Source organism: Oryzias latipes, chromosome 12 (genome assembly GCF_053564925.1).
Source record: "Oryzias latipes strain Hd-rR chromosome 12, Olatipes_Hd-rR_3.1".
In the NCBI taxonomy this organism is placed as follows: Eukaryota; Metazoa; Chordata; class Actinopteri; order Beloniformes; family Adrianichthyidae; genus Oryzias; species Oryzias latipes.
Window position 1 is genome coordinate 5272652 of NC_136248.1, and position 18619 is coordinate 5291270.

Genomic DNA, 18619 nt, shown 5'->3' on the forward strand with positions numbered 1-18619 from the left:
GCTTCATCCAAACCTCTGCTGGCGTCAGGTGGAAGGATGAAGAACAAGGTGGCCTTACTGGAAAGCGCGCTCCCTGCATCCTCTCCATCTGTTCATCTCCTAAAGTTCAGATGAGACAGAGCACGCTCCTCATCCGCCTCTGAGAGGAAGGAAAACCTGATCACCAGCCGGTCTCCGCTCCAGATCCTGACAGCATCGTGTCAGCATCCAAACACCAGTTGAAGAGCTCCGAGTCAGTTCAGCAGCGTCCAACCAAACAATGACAGCGCTTCCGGCGAGGATCGAACCCCTGTTCTTCTGCCTCCCAGCAGCTCCAGCCGGAGCATCTGCCCTGTGGTTCCTGTTTGATCGCTCGCTGCGTGGGGTCTGACGAGACAAGTGCTCCGTGGAACAGGGAAGAGGGCACGTGACCCAAATGAGCCAATCGGTGAATGGAGCGCACACACGCGCGCACCGTGTGAACCCGTGATGAAGCTGCGAGGAGCACCGAGGGTCACATCATCAACCCCGTCAGTGTTCCAAGGCACCGTGTCGCGTGATCACGCAGAATCTGGTCACGCAGCTCCCAATTAATCCGACACGCGCTCTGACAATGAAGGTACCCCCCACCCCCTCTCAACCCGCTGCAGATGTTCAGTTGTGCCTGTCAGACCGGTTTGGTCACCTCTACAGGTTTATTTCAGCTTCAGACGTCAGCAGAATGTCAATCTATAGTCGTAGAGTCTTCCTCTTTTTCTATAATTCCAAAATCCCGGGATTTTTCAATTCTCTAAAAAAAAAATCCCATTTTGACTGTAGTGTGGCCTGTTTTTCTGTTGTTATAAATACAGTAAAACAAAACCGTTAACTTTAGCTGAAGAACTTGATTCAATTTGAGAAAAACTGCACAAAATTATTAACTTTTATCATCAAAGCAACACTTAGTTATTTGGTTGTATGTGTCTGAAAAACCTTTCCTCGGAGTTTACTTTCTGTATTTTTTGGGAGCTTGATGGAGGATATTGTGGTTATGAAGCGCTACAATTGTTTACATTTATTAGATTTTTTTTCTGCACATCGCAGAATACTTATTGGTACTTCAAAGATTTTTCTCAGCAAGTTTGAGATTTGAATCAGCAAAGGTGTGCAGAAAACTTCTGGTCTCTGCAAGTGAGACTGCAGAGACCTCTAGCGGCGGTGTCTTTGTATTGCATTAGAAGCAAAGTTTATATATATATATATATATATATATATATATATATATATATATATATATATATATATATATATATATATATATATATATATATATATATATATATATATATATATATATATATATATATATATATATATATATATATATACACACACATATACATATATACTGTTGTAGAAAAACAAACTATTGGAACATTTTTCGTTTCCTACTCGTCAAGTTGGGAGGGGGCCTTCCTAGGGGAGGTTTCTTTTTTCCAAAACATTTAAGCCACATATTTATTCATTTTAGTGCAACTTTATTTAAAATTTGACAAATGAATAAAACATGATTTGTTCTGGAGTCAGACTGTCCTCTGATGGATGTAAATGTAGAAAATATCCACATGAAGATCAAAGTGGAATCATTCTGTTTATTTTTCTATCTCTGTTTATCTTTGCTTTAAAGTTCTTTTAGAAATGTAATCTTTTAAAAAATTACATGTTAATCCCGTTTTCTGTATGCTCAGAATTTATTCATCTAGATCTAAACAGATGGATATGTACATAACAGAACAAAAAACGTATAGATTGATTTGTCTTCAATATTTTTATTTGGTCTACCAAAAGGGAAGTGGAGGAGGAGGACTCTGCATATTTGGGCAGATGACCCTCCAAAACGTGCGTTCAATCGACGGCTTCCAATGAAAAGTCTACGTAAACGGAACGCTTTTGCATTCAAGACTCTTGCGTTCACACGACGCTACACAAGTTTTTACGACTGCTTTGGCGTTTTACGTTCAAAACACACAACCAGTGAATGGCTATTGAAAGTTAAACCAGGTTGAACTTTGACCAATCCCGGGGTTGGATTTGGTAGTGACGTTTGGATGGCGTCCTTTTTTTAATTCACGGAAGTGACAACTGTTTGAAAATTGATCATGAAGGAGAAATGAATTATTGTGGTTCGTGTCTGGCTGCAATTCTCCAAGTCTTTCATAAATCACAATAGAGCTTTGAAAGACAAAGCTTGGAGCAAGATTCGCCAGATTTGCTCCGCTTCAACATTTCGCACCAAGACTCGTAGAACTAATTGTAGGTGGCGAGCATGTGCTAATAAACGTGCTCTCCCGGGACCAGAGAGCCTAATTTCGTTTTATCATGATAAAATGACAATAAAGTTTCCTGATTCCTGAAAAACTGTTTAGAAAAAAAAAAATCAAAAAAGTCCCTCTCTGCTTGTCCAGTCTGAACATCATCCCAAACGTGCGTTCAAGAACCTGCGTTTAGCGCGTTTTTGCATCGCATTCCTGGTATGAATATAGCATGACAGTTTCCATTCTCAGTTTGAAATTTGGGTCAGAAAAAGTGTGATGCCCTGGAAATTAAAATGCATCACACCTCTGGGCGCTGTTTTATTTTTCTCTCTTTCGAATTAGACACACCTAAACAAATTAAAATGCAATAGATTTTAAGTCACTTTAAGGAATTGAAATGTAATTTTTTAACATTGAATTGTAAATTGCAAAATACATTCTCATTTGAATTATGGAACCAAAAACCCCTGACAATGTAAAATACAATTTATTATTACATTAATTTTTAAATCTATGATTGAAATGTAATTTTTCATAGCCTATTGAATTCTGATACAAAATGCATTTTCTAATTGGATGGTCAGCAAATTCAATTGTCAGTTACAAAATGAGTATCAGCCTGCTTTGAATTATGGGTAAAAAAATAGTTCCATAGACATGAAAAGCAATCAGTTGTTGATGAATCTATTGGGCTTGTATGGCTGTAAAACTGTGCCACAGACACAAACCTGGCGTGAGTCAGCGGGCTGCTGTTCAGAGCCTCGTGTGTCCACACCGCCCACCGGACGCCGCCTCCAGGTCCCGCCTCTTCAGCCCCCTCCAGGTGCAGAACTGTGTCGAACTTGTGCGTGGGACCATCGTGGGCGGGCCCCCATGAGGGCCCTACGCATCCCGCAGCGCAGATGTCGGTCTCCTCGGGAGGGGCCTCAGCATATTTCGGCTGCGTGCGCCTTCTGTCAGGTGGCAGAGCCCAGATGCCCTCGTACTCCGCCCCCAGGGTGAGCATCCTCCAGGAACCGAAGGTAGCAGTCCGGACCGCTGGGGGGTGAAGAGCGGGGATGTGGGAAGGGTTTCAGTTTCAGATCAAATAATGTGGTGGGGTTTTCATGATCATAAGAACGGTGAGAAACGGGCTGGTTTCACGTCTTTCTGTTTAAGAAGACACATGTGTTGGCCCACCTGAAGTTCAGCAATCAACACCTTCATGATTAGAGAGCGATTGGGAGAAGGTGCTGTGGTCAGATGAGACCAAAACAGAGCTCTTTGGCATCAACTCAACCAGTCGTGTTTAGAGGAAGAGAAATGCTACCAATGACCCCCAAGAACACCATCCCCACTGTCAAGCATGGAGGTGGTAACATTATGATTAGCCTTTTATGCACAGGGCTACTTTACTGTGTAGATGGGAGGATAGGCAGAGCCAGGTACCGTCACCTCCTGAGTGAGAACCTCCTTCCCTCCACCAGGAAGCTTAAAATGTGGTGGTGGATGGTTCTTCCAACAAGATCATGACCCAAAACAATCAGCCAAGACGACAAAAGGCTGAAGAAGAAGCATATCAAGGTCATGGAGTGGTCCAGTTAGTCTCTGGACCTCAATCCTATAGAAAACCCATGGAGGGAGCTGAAGCTTAGAGTTGCTAAGCAACAGCCACCAAATCTAAATGACCTAGATGTCATTTCAAAAGAAAAGTGGAGCAAAATTCCTCCTGAAATGTGCAGAAACCTGCTCATCAACTACAAGAAACATCTGACCTCTGTGCTGTCAATAAGGGTTTCTTTCCAGCAAGAGGGTTCAAATACTTATTGTCCTCAATGAAAAGCAAGTAAATCTAACAAATTCTTGGATTTCTTGATTTTCTTTGTGGTTTTCGATCTCACTGTTCAAATGAACGTAAAATTAGGATGACAGACTAGAAATTTCATTTTTTAGCGGGCAAACCTTCAAAATAAGCAAAGGATAAAATACTTTTTTGCCTTCTATAGAGGTGTATTTTTGACACATTCATGCAAAGAAATGTCTATAAAATGACCTTTGGGGTCAGGAGGGGGTATCCAGTAAAAACAATAATGAATGTGAAATTATCTATCTCTTCAGGTTATTTACACTTCTTAGATCAGATACAGGCCACGCCCAGCTTTTTGAATAAAACTTAAACTCCTCGTAGCCCCTTTTTGCACCATAGTTTCACTTTTACCTGAGTAGATTTCATTTGAAGAAGCGGCGCTCTTATTCAGCAGCTCACTTAGTGATGGTGAAAGCCCGCAGGCCTTCCAAAGAAATTGTAATGTGACAGTGCAGCTAGCCGGATTTGGTCCAAATTGACTGATGGAAGACATAAAAAGTGCTTTATGAAATAAAACCTTTAACTTTTGGATTAAAAAGCAAACTAACTTCTGACTGCCAGTAAAGCAGACCCAGAGAAAAAGTCAGCCAGTCTCATGTGTGGATTTTGGTCCAGAATTTTCATTTTCCCACCTGTTTTTGCTCTTCAACCGGAGATATGAAGCTCTCAAAATTGGACCTGCCTGCATCAAAGCTGCAGGAATGATCAGTGAGAAAAGGGGCTGAGAGTGCAGCATACATTACTGTTCATGCACCAATTTCTTCCATAAAAACCCACCGTGAGCTTCCAGCTGCAAAGCTCTCAGAGCACAGCTCGTACTTTGCAGGCATTTTGCTCAAATGAAACAAGGTGAAAAAGAATCCATCAAATTACCGTACACCACTGTGGATCTTCTCTCTGCCCATCTGGAGCTGTGGGGAACTCTCTTCATGCCTGCGGTCCCTCTGAGCTGCGTGGGGTCAGGCCTCCACTCGGTCTGCTGACGGGTCTGAGCTCTGCTGGGGCACCAAAGCCCGTTTTTTTCCCCACCTTGGAATGCGGAAAGCCTGCTTCCTGCCCTGCCAAGTTAAAGAGCCTGTTATCAGATCAGCATCTTTTGACGCTCACAGAAAAATGTCTCTGATTCATTTATCGACTCTGTTTTCTGGTAATCAGGAAGAGCGCAATCATGAGCTCGTTGAAAGGCGCGCACATGAAACAAACACTCACTTCCTGATGTTTTTCTCCTCCCTGCTGCTCCATCAGACAACATTTCCAGTTCAAATCCAGGGTTTCTTTCTGGCAACAGGTGACAGGAGCCTGATTCTACTGGAACAGAAAGGTTTGGGGACGTGTTGTACTGTAAACTGAGAGGGGTGGTTTGTCTCTTCAGAGGCTTCAACTTTGTACTTTTTATGAATGTAAGACCTGCTGCTATCCCAGCTTTAAGTAAACAGTTTTGCTAATCATTTGCCTCCGTCTAATCTTATTAGCTGCAACCTACTTCTCTACATCCACTAGCTTGTCTTTGGTCTTCATCTAGCTCCAACCTCGGCATCCTTTCACATCCTTTCGACAGCAGTCAACATCACACCTTCATCTTCCAGCTTCAGAGTCATCACCCCATCTTCACTGTGAGATAAACTCCGGAAAACAAGGATGAAGGACTACCTCACAAACAGACCACAGTCAGGTGTTCAGCAGCACAGGTGTACCACGGGTGACTGTGGCCTCATCCTTCCTTTTAACCAAGTACACCTCTGACTTTCAGGAAAGGTCAAGAGTCCTGTACCTGCAGAAATACTCTGATTACGTCATAGTTGTTGGGTGTATCAGAGATGGACAACAGGATGAAAAATGAGAACATACAATAAAGGTCTGTAATCAGAAAGGAAACCATCTTCGAATATCATCCAAAAGAACTGTGGTGTCCTGTGGACCCAGACTTGTTTTAGAGGAAGCTGTGATGCTTTGGAGGCAGAGGTCCGGGTTAGGGTCTGTTGTTTCAGCAGGAAGATCCAGCTTTACAACAGCATGGAGAAAGAAGTCCGGGAAAAGTCCAGATCTTTTACCTACAGAGAACACCTGGAACTTAATTTATGGAAAAATACATCACAGATATGAATCCAGCAAAAATGGAACCAAATCCAACATGGACATTCTGAACCTACACGTCTAGACACCTTCAGACTGAGGACATGCCGCACCTTGGTCCCCATAATCCTGCAGGTGCATCACATTTGAAATGAGCTCTTTCAGCGGATGAACATGGCAGTTTTCTAAAACATGTATTAACGTTCCTGTGTGAATATATCATAGTGATTCATAAGTATTTTAGTTTTCATTTAGTCCAAATTCAAAGTAAATTGTCCCAAATTTCTCTGGAACGTAATTTGCAGGGAAAAAAGAAAGTTAAAAAGACCTACTCTGACAAGAATGGTGTTTTTAACATTTTTTGAAATTTTTGTTGCACCACAAATGTAAAGTCGGGTTTGTGAGGGGCTGTGAGCTAGTGGGAGAGCATGTAAACAGAGAGCTCTCAGCAACGGAGAGGGGAAGCAGGGCAGGCTTGCTCTGCCCACAACTCAGAGGTGAAGTTCTGATGAACTCCTGCTGCTCTGCAGAAATCATGTTCTAAAAAACAAGACAGGTTTTTCTATTAATGGCAGAAACGTAACGCAAAGACCCATGGGAACGCTTTGGAGTCGGACATCAGGTCACGGGGGGAAATGTTAGCTGTTGGTGCATTCTCCACTTTGGTTATGGCAGCAAACCACCAAACACCTTCAGTTTATAAGACGTTTGTGCATCGGTGCGCTTACATGTCGCATGCTTCAGTGGTTCTTCATCAGGCACCACAGACAGTCAAAAGACGCCCCAAAGGATTTTGCATCATGAGTGACTTTTACCCTGAAGCACAAACATTCGGGTGTCAGAAGGACTTGGCAGCAGTCCTCTTCCTTTCATCCCAAATCTTCTCACCAGATAAAATCCTGCTGCTGCCTTTGTGTCTGCAGTCCCAAAAGAACATGGAGCTGTGAACAAACCTGCTCTGAATAGCCTCAGTGTTGAAGCTCAGAGATCTCTCCATCGTTTTCCTCTGGTGGACCAGAAGTGGAGAACAGCGTGGACGTGAGGATTTATGGCAAAAAGGAAGATCAATTAACTTGTTGTTCACATCAGACAATCTTTCTTTTGTGCAGGTAATAAATGGGAATCAAGACAAGTGCATTAGTAATAAATTTATTGAAAAAGATACAACCAATCAGATGGATGGTTCACTGTCCAGAGATAATGTAACAGAACATAATGGAAGTGCACGTCTAACCCCGCCTCCCATTTCCCACCTGCAAGCTCGGTTTCCTACAAACAGTTAAAACGACAGTTTGGCTTCTGTCTGCAAAATCATCAAAACCCGACCAGGATGTCTACGATTAGAAAACTGGAGATAAAATTAAACATAAAAAACATAAAAACGTTCTCTTATTTTACAAACTATGTTCACTTGGACAATAAAAATGAAAACAAAAGTAAAAACCTTTGTCAGCACCATGTTCTTGTTGATGTTTTAGAAAGTTGAAACCTTTAGTTCCTCCAGTACTGCCCTAAATTTATGACACATTTCAGCCCCCACCCACCCTAAAGGGTTTCATAAAAAAAATGCTTAGCCAATTGGTGCGGACCACAAACGCCTCACTTCAAAAAGGCGGTCGGTCTGCGAGAAAAAAAAAAATCTTATTTAAAAGTCGACCTTTTGCTTCACTTCTTTGTTGGTTTCAACCCTGATTCAACCCTCAACACGTCTTTTCAATCACAACAAAGAAGATCAGAAGAGACCAAAGTGGCAACATATTCGAAAGTGATCAGCTGATCTCGCTGGAATGGTTCGTGGTTAAAGATGGCGAAGGTTTGAGCGCGGGCGCCTCAAAACTCCTGGATCGCAGCAAAGTCAGCTCCTTTTCTTAACGTAAGAAGAAAAACACAGGTGCCCTGCCCAGCACAGGGGAGTATGAAATGTACAGACGGTTTCTGTCCTGGGGGGGGGGGGTCTGCTGTGCATGATGCAACTCCCTCCTGTTCTTCATCAGCTCGGACTTCTTCCAGGATTTGATTGTGCATCTGAGTCTGTGTCATCTGAGTCTGTGTCAGAGTGTCTCCGTCCTCATGAAGGTCGGGGAACCAACGTATCAAGGGGAAGCGGATACAGTACAAGTTCATATAAGGTCAGGAGCCCCCGTGTGGCCAAACGTAGTGTGTGTGTGTAGGTGGGTGTGTGTGTTGGTTTTAGCAGGGGCTGCTGGAAGAGCTGGTGTCAGGCGAGGCGCTGGGCTGCTGCTGGTCCTCGGGGGTGCTGTCAGCCTGCAGGGACGCCATGGCGGAAGAGGAGAACTTACACTTGGGGGAGCCGCATTCACATGTGAACAGCTTGCTTTTGACCTCCCAGAAGTGATCGCCATAATTAAATCTGAAGGGGAGGACAGAGAGAAGGTCAGTGTTGACAAACAAGCACCTTTAGACACCCTGAGATGTCACCGTGACGCCTAGATCAAGCGCCCTGTGACGTACTGTAACGCCACGCTTGATCCCACCATCAACGTAAATCAGCAGATTCTGACGGGGAGTAATGTGGCTTTTCATGTCGGCTTACCATTGGAATGTAAAGTGTGGCATCACTAAGCGAAACATCTTTTCTGCGCTTCGGAGTCTGCAGGAATTATATTAACTGAGTTCACAGTCAAAGAGTTACAGTGGTGGAAAAATGTAAACACTGGAGCTAAAGCTCTGGTGTTTAAGGGTTAATGAGAAAAAACCTAAACAGACTTGACACGAGAACAAGATTTAGCTAAAGTAAGAAAAAAAAGTCATAGAATAAGTTTCTCTATCTAACACATCAATACTCGAGCTGCTCTCCGGCGCTGCTGGGGCGGGTCTGGAGGTACAGAAAACGTTGAGCCGTCTTCATCATTAGTTTTCAGAAATGCTGCTGTGGATGAATGCTCCAAATCCACTCCTAAAATCATACACTCGCCCACAGAAACAACTATGTTCATGTCTTCAGACGCTTCCTCATCCACAGATGGATGAAATTATGCAGACAGCTTCCCAAAACAAGTCCACTGTCAACCAGTCAGAGGGATTAACCCAAAGAAAATGACTATTTGGAGGACGGATGGACGGACGGACGGACGGATGGATGGATGGATGGATGGATGGATGGATGGATGGATGGATGGACGATCTAGTTTTAATTGTGTTTTAAACCTTATTTGATTCAGAAAATGATCTGAATGAGGTCACTATAGAGATTCTTTCTCAGGTGAACTCCATCCAGAGAAGGTCAACATCCATAAAAGGATCTGTGTTTTTTTAGGTTAGCTGTGGTTCTGGTTCAACCCAGTCATTTTAGAACTTTTGGTCTTGTTTGAATTATTAATAATTACATTTCAAATTTACTGAATAATATAAATCTCATAAAACATGGAGGAAGAAGGAGAAAGAAAAAGGGAACTGTTTGGAAAGATGAATTAATTATGGAATAACTCAGTCCGGCTCGACAACAAACTTTTATATTTTCTTCATAAAAGAAAAAATACCAACATAACAATGTTTGTATTATTTTCTACTGGTCATTAAGTGCGAACAAAAATAACAGTGTTGAATTTTCTTTGATGAGTATTATGTGAATTCTTTTGAAACATTTAAAGTATTTTAGTGGATATTGTCAACAGCTTTTTATATTCTTTGAGTCCAGCTGGCCTCCTTTTTATTTTAACACAAAAAATTAGAGATTAAGTCAAATTAAGCATTTAAAACCTCACCACAGAGATCATTTATAGGAAAAATCAAATCAACCTTTATGCCAGAAGAAATGCAAAACCCGTTCATCGACCAAAATGTCCTTTATATTCTCTATTTATTCAGACAAAAGAGGCTTCTTTGTAACTTTTTAGAATAAAAATGAATGTTATATCTGAAAAGGTTTTTAATTAAACAAAATTGTTAATTAAATATAACAAATAAATCAGTTTTATAATTCAATTAGCAAATTGAATAAGTGTTTACATTTAAATCAATCCGGTCAGTTTTGGCAGCAACAGATGTTCCACCAAAACGACAACAAAAACCCCGACGTTCACCAGAAACTGAGCTGCAGACATGGAAACACTCAAGAACTCACCTTTGGAACCTACAGGCAATAAAATCCCTGACAAATCATCACCATAGTAACAGCAGAGGCCAACAGTCTCCGCACGATGCATTCAATGACAATTGTGAATGACACAAACCCCCACCAACACCAGACTTTACTCTGCCAACCACAGCTGTCCCCACAGCCGTGGGACACTTTTTATCATTCAGTCTGAGTGATCGGTCAAAGACTTCTTTGCTACTGAACTCGTTTTTTTCCTGGAATTCAAGACAGAGACGGACCAAAAACTATTCTTGCTAACAATACGGTCAATCAAAAGGCTTCTTTTGTTTATTGCATCTTCGGCTTGTGCAGTTAATGCAAGAAATGCTGCTAACGTTCTGCTTTAAAGACTTTTACATATTGTTCTACATTTATTTCCAAGTGTTTCGTTTTGTTTTTTTATTTACCAATAGGTGATCACTGCAAAGTCGTCAAAGTGATGACTATAGGTGGTCAAACGAACAAATAAAGGTCAAAGATGTGAAACAACAGAAAGGCCATAAAACAGCCTCAAAGTAAACTCTGTATGGATATGAAAGCCAGATTTCACAGGATATTTCACATCACAGCAGAAAAATCCTTCAAACGTACCCGAGCTCTTCCCCTGCCTTGATGTTCTCACTGGCAAAGAAGGCAACGTGTGGGAAACGGAGGTCCTGGTGTGTGGTGAACACTCGACAAGCAAACAAGTTGGGCTCGCACATGTGGTTCAAAAAGCGGCTGATGTTGCCGTAGAAACGGGCATCGATGCAGTACAGGTCTTGAGGCTGAGGAGAAGTGCAGACAGCTGAGAACACACATTTCTGAGCTGGTTTCTCCCTTAGATTTCCTTTAATGTCTTACCTTGTCGTCCAGACTGAACAGGTAAGCGTCCATCTGCCTCATGTCTGCCTCTGCTTCAGAGATGATCTCACCCACATACCTGTAAAAAAACAAACAAATCACTGCTTTTCACTTTTTTTCCTTCCTGAAAACATTTACTGTTGGATTCAAGATTTACCTGAGTTATGTAGATTTTTTTTATTCAAATATCTGTTTCAGATAAAAAAAATAGCCACTAATATTCAAAACTTTACATTGAGATTTTCTGGATACAAATGTGGAAAATCAATATTTTGAAAAGTATTTTTTCAAATAATATCCTAATATCCTGAAATTTTCTAGATTTTTCTCAATAATATTCTGAAAGAGAAATGTAGAGATTATTTATTTCCCTATGACATTCCAAAAAGGGGAATTGAACAATAGCCCCCAAAATTCTACATCATCCAAAAATAGATAGCATTCAGAAAAGTTTGCTAAAAACACAGAATATTGTTTTATTTCTTCTTTTAAATAAAGATAAAAAGAGTTAAATGTACTTTATGAAAATATTTAGGAAAACTATCTGAATAAGAAATACATCTTTAAAAATATTATTTATTTAAAATAGATACTATTAAAATGATTTTCAATCATATCAAATATGAATTTTAGGTTTAATATAATTTTGAACCTGCATTCTTGAAGGTGCATGACAGAGGAGCAGAGACTGTGTGGTAATGCTATTTAAATATAAAACTGATAACTTGACTGTTTAGCCTCTCTGCTAGAAAGCAAAGGCAGATGAGTAAACAAAGGAAAGTTGTTGTGCAAAAGAGCACTGCAGTGTTGTGATTCACTCACTCGCAGACAAAGGTCCCCTTCGGTATGTCCTGCAGAGCCCGGACACCCCAGCCCTTTTTTCTTGTCCTGAAAAGCTGAAGTCTGGTTCTGGAAGAGCCAGAGACTCTGTAAGCAAGACTCTTTGAGCAGGACGCACACAAGCACACAAGCAGACTCCTCCTATGTGTGAGGATTTTAAACTCCTAGATAACCACAGTGCAGTTTGTTTAGCATAAAAAGACTAACTTGAATCCAAAACCAAACAGACCGAGCGTCATAAAAGTCTGCAGATGAACAGAGAATAAATCCTCTTTGCTAAATTACCCCATGATTTACTGAGATGAATGTCTCGTTTTTAGAGGGAAAACCACAAATATAGAGTTTTTCACTTCCTGCTTTGGCAAGTTTACTAGCTCATTTTTTAACTCTTCATATTTCAGCGTTTTGCTTAATGGTTCTTATTAAAAGAAAGAAACACCTGAGTCCTTTTTGGACTACGCGGTTCCTGCAGGTCTTCCAGCAGGAGCATGCGTGGTTGCACTCGAAGATGAGGGGGGGCTCCTCCCGGCAGAACTCGGGCAGCAGGCGGCCGTGCTGTGCAGAGAAAACAACGCATGGATGAAGAAAAGCGAGCAGACCCGCTGAAAGAGTCGCCGCAGACGCGTGTCCTTACCTTGTCGTACCAGCAGCGCAGACTCAGCTGTCCGCACATGCAGATGCTGGAGGAGCAGTCCTCCTTACAAACACAGTACTGGTGGGGAGGAGGAACACCAACAGACACATGTCACCTCCTCTGCTTTCTCCTTCACTAGGTCCCACACAAAAAGAAACTCACTTGCAGGTGTGTAATGTTGCGATCGATGTTCAAAGGGGAGGTGACGCAGTTTTCAGAGATGTACTTGTAGTCTTCTGGGTGGGGCTCATTGTCAACAGAATTGACACATGGAATGGGAACTCTTTCCTGCCCTAAAGAAACGTCTCTGTGAAGACAAAAACTCTCAGATAAGAACCTGTTTTCATAGTCACTTCTTCTTCTTCTTCTTCTTTTCCTTTGGGATTTTCCCTACAGGGGTCGCCGCAGCCAATCAGCTTCCTCCATCTAACCCTGTCTTCTGCATCCTCTCCTCTAACACCAGCTACCTTCATTTCTACGTCCACTGCATCCACAAACCTTCTCTTTGGTCTTCCTGTAGATCTCTTGCCTGGCAGCTCTAGACTCAACCTCCTCCTACCAGGCCCTAAAATCTGATTTTAAAGTTCAGCTATGAATGAAAGAAAAAAGTTAGGAAGAAAACTGTGAATAAGTCAGTCATTTTTCCTCAGAGAGGAAAAAAACAAACATGATCTACTAATATTCTGCTTGCTCTCTAAAATAAAAAAAAAATCTATTTCCCACAGAGAAACAACACTTTAAAACATTTTAAAATGTTAGTAATTTTTTTTTTTTTTGCATCTCACAGAGTGAAGGACATCATGGCTCAATGTTTGGGAGTCACAAAGGTTAATCTGATTTTCATTTATCCCATTTAAAAAAAAATACCAGGGCACTAAATAATGCGGTTTAAAGTTATTTAAATAGTTTGCTCTGAAATTCTGAACCCCTATAACTTTATACCTGCTTGTAGATCAACCAAATGATAAAACCAAACTATAAAGCTACGTTCACACCGCCTTACATGCGTTCAAGCGGTCCCATTAAATAAAAAGTCTATGAAACACGCCTAGATGCACATTTCAGGCTTCCGTGTTCAAAACTCTCATGTTCATGTGTAGCTACGTACGTTTCTACGACTGCTTTCAGGCTCTATGTACAAAACAAATGTGCATTGAACACACGTTGGAAGGTTAGACCAGGTTGAACTTTGACCAATCAGGGACTCTGATTTGGTAGTGCCGTATGGATGCCATTCTTTCTAATTCACAGAAGTCCCAACAGTTTGAGAATTGATCACGGAGGAGAAAAGAATGGCCTGGACGGAATTATATGGTATCAAGTCTTTTATATGTTAGAATAGAGCTGTGAAAGAAGAACCCTGGAGCGAGATTCATGGGATTTGCACCGCTTGGACATTTCCCACCAAGCCTCTTCCACCTGTAGGAGGCGGACAGAAGTAAGCTATGAATAGTAGAACAAAGAAGCGCCCCCCCCCCCCCCCCCCCCCCCCCCCCCCCCCCGCTTGTCCAGCGTCCAGCGTCACACGTCCGGTGTGTCTGTAGCTCGATGCTGTACATTTCTGCAGCCTCCTCCACACATCTGCTGCTGAGGAAAATGAGTGAGGAGCGCCGCAGACCGGTTTGCAGGCGAGGATGCAGAAAACTTTTACTGCAATATTAACAATACAGGACGTCATTCCTGCCATCAGCCATCAGACTCTCCAACTCATCGTGCCGCCATGTGTGCACATGTAAATAAGAGTTTTCCTTCCATGTTTATTTCCTATTCATTTTATTTTATGAAGCTGCTACTACAACTGATTTTCCCTACGGGGAGTAATAAAGTCAATCAAAATGATCATATGTTTGAAAATTAAGGGGACGAAAAAAGGCATTTTTAGCCTTTTTGTTTTTGCTTGTTTGTCAGTAAAAAAAAAAAGTTTTAAAGACTTCATCTGAATTTTTTACTTAAAATATAAATACATTGTATGGATCCTTCTGTGTCTGACAAACATAGTAGAGTTTCAATGTTGTGTTAAAAATGAAAGCACCCAAAACGATTGGATAAACGTGTTTTAGAGATAAGACACGTTATGGTAACCTGTGAAGAAGCTTCTGCTCCGCCTGGTTGAGCCTGGAGTTCCTGGCATCCCTGTCCCTCCTGCCGGCCTGCAGGGCAGCCCAGGCCTTGGAGTTGTGGCTGCAGCAGTCTGGAGGAGTTTCTCCCTCACGATTCTTCAGAAACACATCTGCACCTCGAGACAAGAAGAGTCTGAGGAGAAGAAAACAGAATTTCAATGATGACGAGCTGAGGAATTGTCTCAGCTCTGAAGTTTTGGACTCACGTGACACAGTCCAGGCGGTTCTCCCGTGCAGCGATGTGCAAAGGAGAGTCTCCGTGGATGTTCACTGCGTGCAGATCGCTGCTGGCGTTCAGCAGCAGCTCGGCGATGTCTACACTGCCAGAAAACGCCGCCCAGTGAAGGCAAATGTTCTCCTCCTAAAGAGAAAATCAAACCATGTTGTTTTACTAGAAAAAACCACAACTAGTGTGTCTTCCTCATTCTAAAAGATTTTACTCAGCTGTGTTTGTTCTAACAGACCTGTGTGTGGAACCACTGCAGCTAACCTGTTAAGGCTACACGTTTCCTGTTGTGAACAAACACTAAGGAGCAGAGTGAGGGGAGCTGTGTGCTGACCTTATCCCTGATGCTGATGTCAGCTCCTTTGGAGAGCAGCAGCTTCACCTGGTCTGCATGTTTGTACTCGGTGGCCCAGATTATTGCCGTCCAGCCTCCATCATCCTAAGGGCAAAAACAAAAAAATCGATAAGAAAAAGGAATCGGAATGACACCAGCTTTGGGAATCCATCCGTTTTATGGATCCACTTTAGTAACTAACACCATATAACCCAAAACAATTCACAAACCAAAGTTCATTCATTCATCTTCTTCCGTTTTGTCCCTTTCGGGGTCATGGGGCTGCTGGAGCCTATCCCAGCCACTTATGGGCGGCAGGGTATATCCTGGACTGTTCGCTAACCCTAACCCATCACACACACATTCACTCTCACACTCACACCTCGGGACAATTCAGAGTTTCCAATTCAGCTCGAAGCATGGTTTTGGACAGTGGGAAGAAGCCGGAGACCCCGGAGAGAACCCACGCATGCACAGGGAGAACATGCAAACTCCACACAGAAAGGCCACCCACTGATGTTCTGTTACAGGTCCCCCAGCAGAGACTTAAACTGGTGAGGCAAGAGCGCTAACCACTGCGCCACCGTGCAACCCTTGGTAAAATGCCTTGGTAATGCATCTTAATTAAAAACTGGCATTTTATAATGAATGTAACATTTGAATGCTCTGAATTTGGGGTCACAAGCTGGCGCAGTCTTCTCTAACTGTAAACACTGAAATGTTTACAGTACAGGAGGCACAGCTCAACTCTTTCGCTTGCTCTTATTATTATTATTATTATTATTATTATCTTGGATTACTTGTTTGCTGATCAAGGTGCATGAGAGGATGGCTCGTCTTTACCTGCATCTCAGGCAAAACAGCAGTTTGTGCTCATTTCATTTGCTCCGGTCTGAGGCAGTTCCGTGTGCATCACACAAAGAAAGAACTGCAGGCACACAGAAGCATCCAGCCACCAGGTCTATGTGCTAGAAGTTCTTAAGAGCGCCTTTCCGTGTCAGAGTGACATCATTTCACAAACCCACACACACCAGGGGGTAGCTGTACTTGTGTAAGATAGGGGGAGCTTCCTCTGTTATCAGAGGGATGGCTCAGAAGGAAGTCAACTCAGAAAGGAAAGGGAAGGAAAAACCCATAAAAACAAAAACTCACTAAATAAAATAAAAACATAAATTTTGCATAGCTGGGAACATTCTTCTGAAGCATCTGGGAGGACGGTTTGGGAGAACAGGGGAGTTCTGCTCCGTGTGTGTCGCAGGAAAAACAGATGACATCTAGCTGATCTGTTGTCTCTCTTATTGCCATGGTAACAGAACCAGTTTGATCCCATCAGCAATAAAGCGTTTCTTTCCTCAAAGGTTTTGACCTTCAGTTTTCAATAATGCCCCAATTAAAAAAAGACTTGTGCTGACCTGACAGTTGACGTTGATCAGGCCTGTGGACAGAAGATGCTGAACTATGTTGTAGTGACCTGACTTTGCAGCTAGGTGGAGACACGTGAACCCTTCAACATCCTAGAAACACAGACAGGATGGAGAATGAGGAGATCTTAGGTTTAATTAAACAAAATTACTATTACAAATAAGAAAGAAAAAAAATATATTTTTGTTTGGTAAATCAAAAAAGACAAGAGAAAAAAAAAACTCCCCCTAAAAATATATCAAATTTCTTAATAATATTTAATAATGATACAGTTAACAAGAAAGTTACTGAAAAACACCTAGAATCTGTCATTTAAAAATTTTTTTTATTTTATTTAACTTTTATTTTACCAGGCGATCCCATTGAGATAAGATCTCTTTTCCGAGGGAAATCTGGACCAAAAGCCGAATTAATCTTTATAATTTTAGACATTATAAGACGTTTTTCTTGCAGATTTCCGGAGAACGGCTTGCTCCTGATGTAGAGTGGATTCCACATCCACGACAACCCTGTCGCCAGCTTACCTTATGGTTGGCACTGGCTCCGGCTCTCAGCAAGTACAGCACAACCTCCATGTTGTTGTTCTCACAGGCGTCCATCAGCGGAGTCCGCTGGTCTTCGTCACACATGTCCAAGTTTGCTCCAGACTTGGGTTTAAACACAGAACAGCTTCTATAAACATCTGCGATTGAAGATCCTAACCAGCCTGGAGGCTCCTGCCAAACCTCAGATCGTACCTGCACCAGCATGTGGCAGATGTCTTTGTGCCCCCCCTCGGCGGCTGCGTGCAGTGGTGTGCGCTTGTTTTGAGACTCCATTTTAAAGTTTGGGTCAATACCATCCACTGCACAATAAAGAGTTTAACTCAAGGATAAACCACTGGGTTAAAATGATAATAACGATGGGTAAAACAACACTGAAGAAGCTTTTCCTACCCAACATCAGGACCACCTTCTTTAACTCTCCCTGCTTGGCAGAGAGATACAGCTGTTTGGGATGAAACCGCAGCTTCTTGGGCCTAAAGAAGGATTCAGATAAAGAAATGTAAGAAAACCCGTGGGGGTTGTCATATTTACATGTTTATCCTTTGAGCAGAACTATGTACTTCTCTGTGTCCAGAGCAACCAGGACGCTCTCCAGAGTTTCCCTGGGTGCTCCCTGAAGGAGTGTAGGTGAAGCTGTTGATCTGCTGTCGCTCTGCAGAGATGTGCTCCTGGATGAACCAGGAACAGCCGAGCTGTTGAGTCCATGCGCAGAAGGAAGGGAAATGGAACTGTCAGCCTTCCCTCCAGCTTCAGCGCCAACCGCCACGCTCACAGAGCTGGAAACATGTGAGGAGCGAGGACACTCGGGTGAAAACTAGAAATAAAAGGAGGCCCTTGATCCGCAGCAGTCGGCCTTTTACCTGCCGGTAGTGGTGTCTGCCCGGCCCTCAGGAGCGCAGAGCGGGGCCGAGCCGAGCACGGCGGCTGAGGGCACAGTGGAGGTGGTGTCCGCCTTGGCGATGGTTACCTCCTTGGCCTTGCTGACCTCTTCGCCACAGTGGGGACAGAAGCTTTGACCCTTCAGCACCGAGGCGCACGCTCGATGGAAACGGTGAGAGATGCTGACGTCTGGCTGGCACTCCATGAAGGTTCCCTGAAGAAGGGGAACGCAGGCTGAGCAAGCTAAAGGTTGACAAACGTAAGCATCTCCGAAGATTTGTGAAAGTTTGAAGTTTTCCTGACACTTTATAGAATTGTGGATCCTGTTTTGGCTTGGAAAAATGCATATTGCAATTTAAACGTGTTAACCAACACGAAAAACAGTTCCATCTCCTTGTTTGGATCAGTTCCCATCCATCAAGTTGGGCTGAAGCAAAACCTTCATTTTCACTCTGAACTAAATACGAGTTTGTTCACGATTGGAA

At 42.6% G+C, this 18619-nt stretch overlaps 2 protein-coding genes across 8 annotated transcripts in view; both read right to left on the reverse strand.

Annotated features, from left to right (window-relative positions):
* Window positions 1-5127, reverse strand: part of cacna1bb (calcium channel, voltage-dependent, N type, alpha 1B subunit, b) — a 226665-nt gene extending 221538 nt beyond the window's left edge. For 4 of the 5 annotated variants that reach the window (XM_023960545.2, XM_078955700.1, XM_078955698.1 and 1 more), the window contains exons 1-2: window positions 4993-5127; window positions 3002-3311 (exon numbers count right to left, since the gene is read on the reverse strand). In XM_023960545.2, the coding sequence (XP_023816313.2) occupies window positions 3002-3311; window positions 4993-5050 (368 nt within the window). In that variant the 5' untranslated portion in view covers window positions 5051-5127. Of the gene's footprint in view, window positions 1-13; window positions 155-3001; window positions 3312-4992 lie in introns of those variants that run through there. The other variant, XM_078955699.1, reaches the window with a different exon arrangement.
* Window positions 5128-7325: 2198 nt separating this feature from the next.
* The window catches only part of ehmt1b (euchromatic histone-lysine N-methyltransferase 1b), a 52970-nt gene continuing 41676 nt past the window's right edge, over window positions 7326-18619 (reverse strand). For 2 of the 3 annotated variants that reach the window (XM_020707861.2, XM_020707860.1), the window contains exons 11-26: window positions 18116-18348; window positions 17816-18031; window positions 17646-17728; window positions 17448-17554; window positions 17235-17357; window positions 16701-16802; window positions 15289-15393; window positions 14935-15089; window positions 14691-14861; window positions 12771-12915; window positions 12609-12686; window positions 12414-12529; window positions 11957-12043; window positions 11135-11213; window positions 10883-11058; window positions 7326-8563 (exon numbers count right to left, since the gene is read on the reverse strand). In XM_020707861.2, coding sequence (XP_020563520.1) covers window positions 8383-8563; window positions 10883-11058; window positions 11135-11213; window positions 11957-12043; window positions 12414-12529; window positions 12609-12686; window positions 12771-12915; window positions 14691-14861; window positions 14935-15089; window positions 15289-15393; window positions 16701-16802; window positions 17235-17357; window positions 17448-17554; window positions 17646-17728; window positions 17816-18031; window positions 18116-18348 — 2157 coding nt within the window. In that variant the 3' untranslated portion in view covers window positions 7326-8382. Of the gene's footprint in view, window positions 8564-10882; window positions 11059-11134; window positions 11214-11956; window positions 12044-12413; window positions 12530-12608; window positions 12687-12770; window positions 12916-13106; window positions 13198-14690; window positions 14862-14934; window positions 15090-15288; window positions 15394-16700; window positions 16803-17234; window positions 17358-17447; window positions 17555-17645; window positions 17729-17815; window positions 18032-18115; window positions 18349-18619 lie in introns of those variants that run through there. The other variant, XR_013659290.1, reaches the window with a different exon arrangement.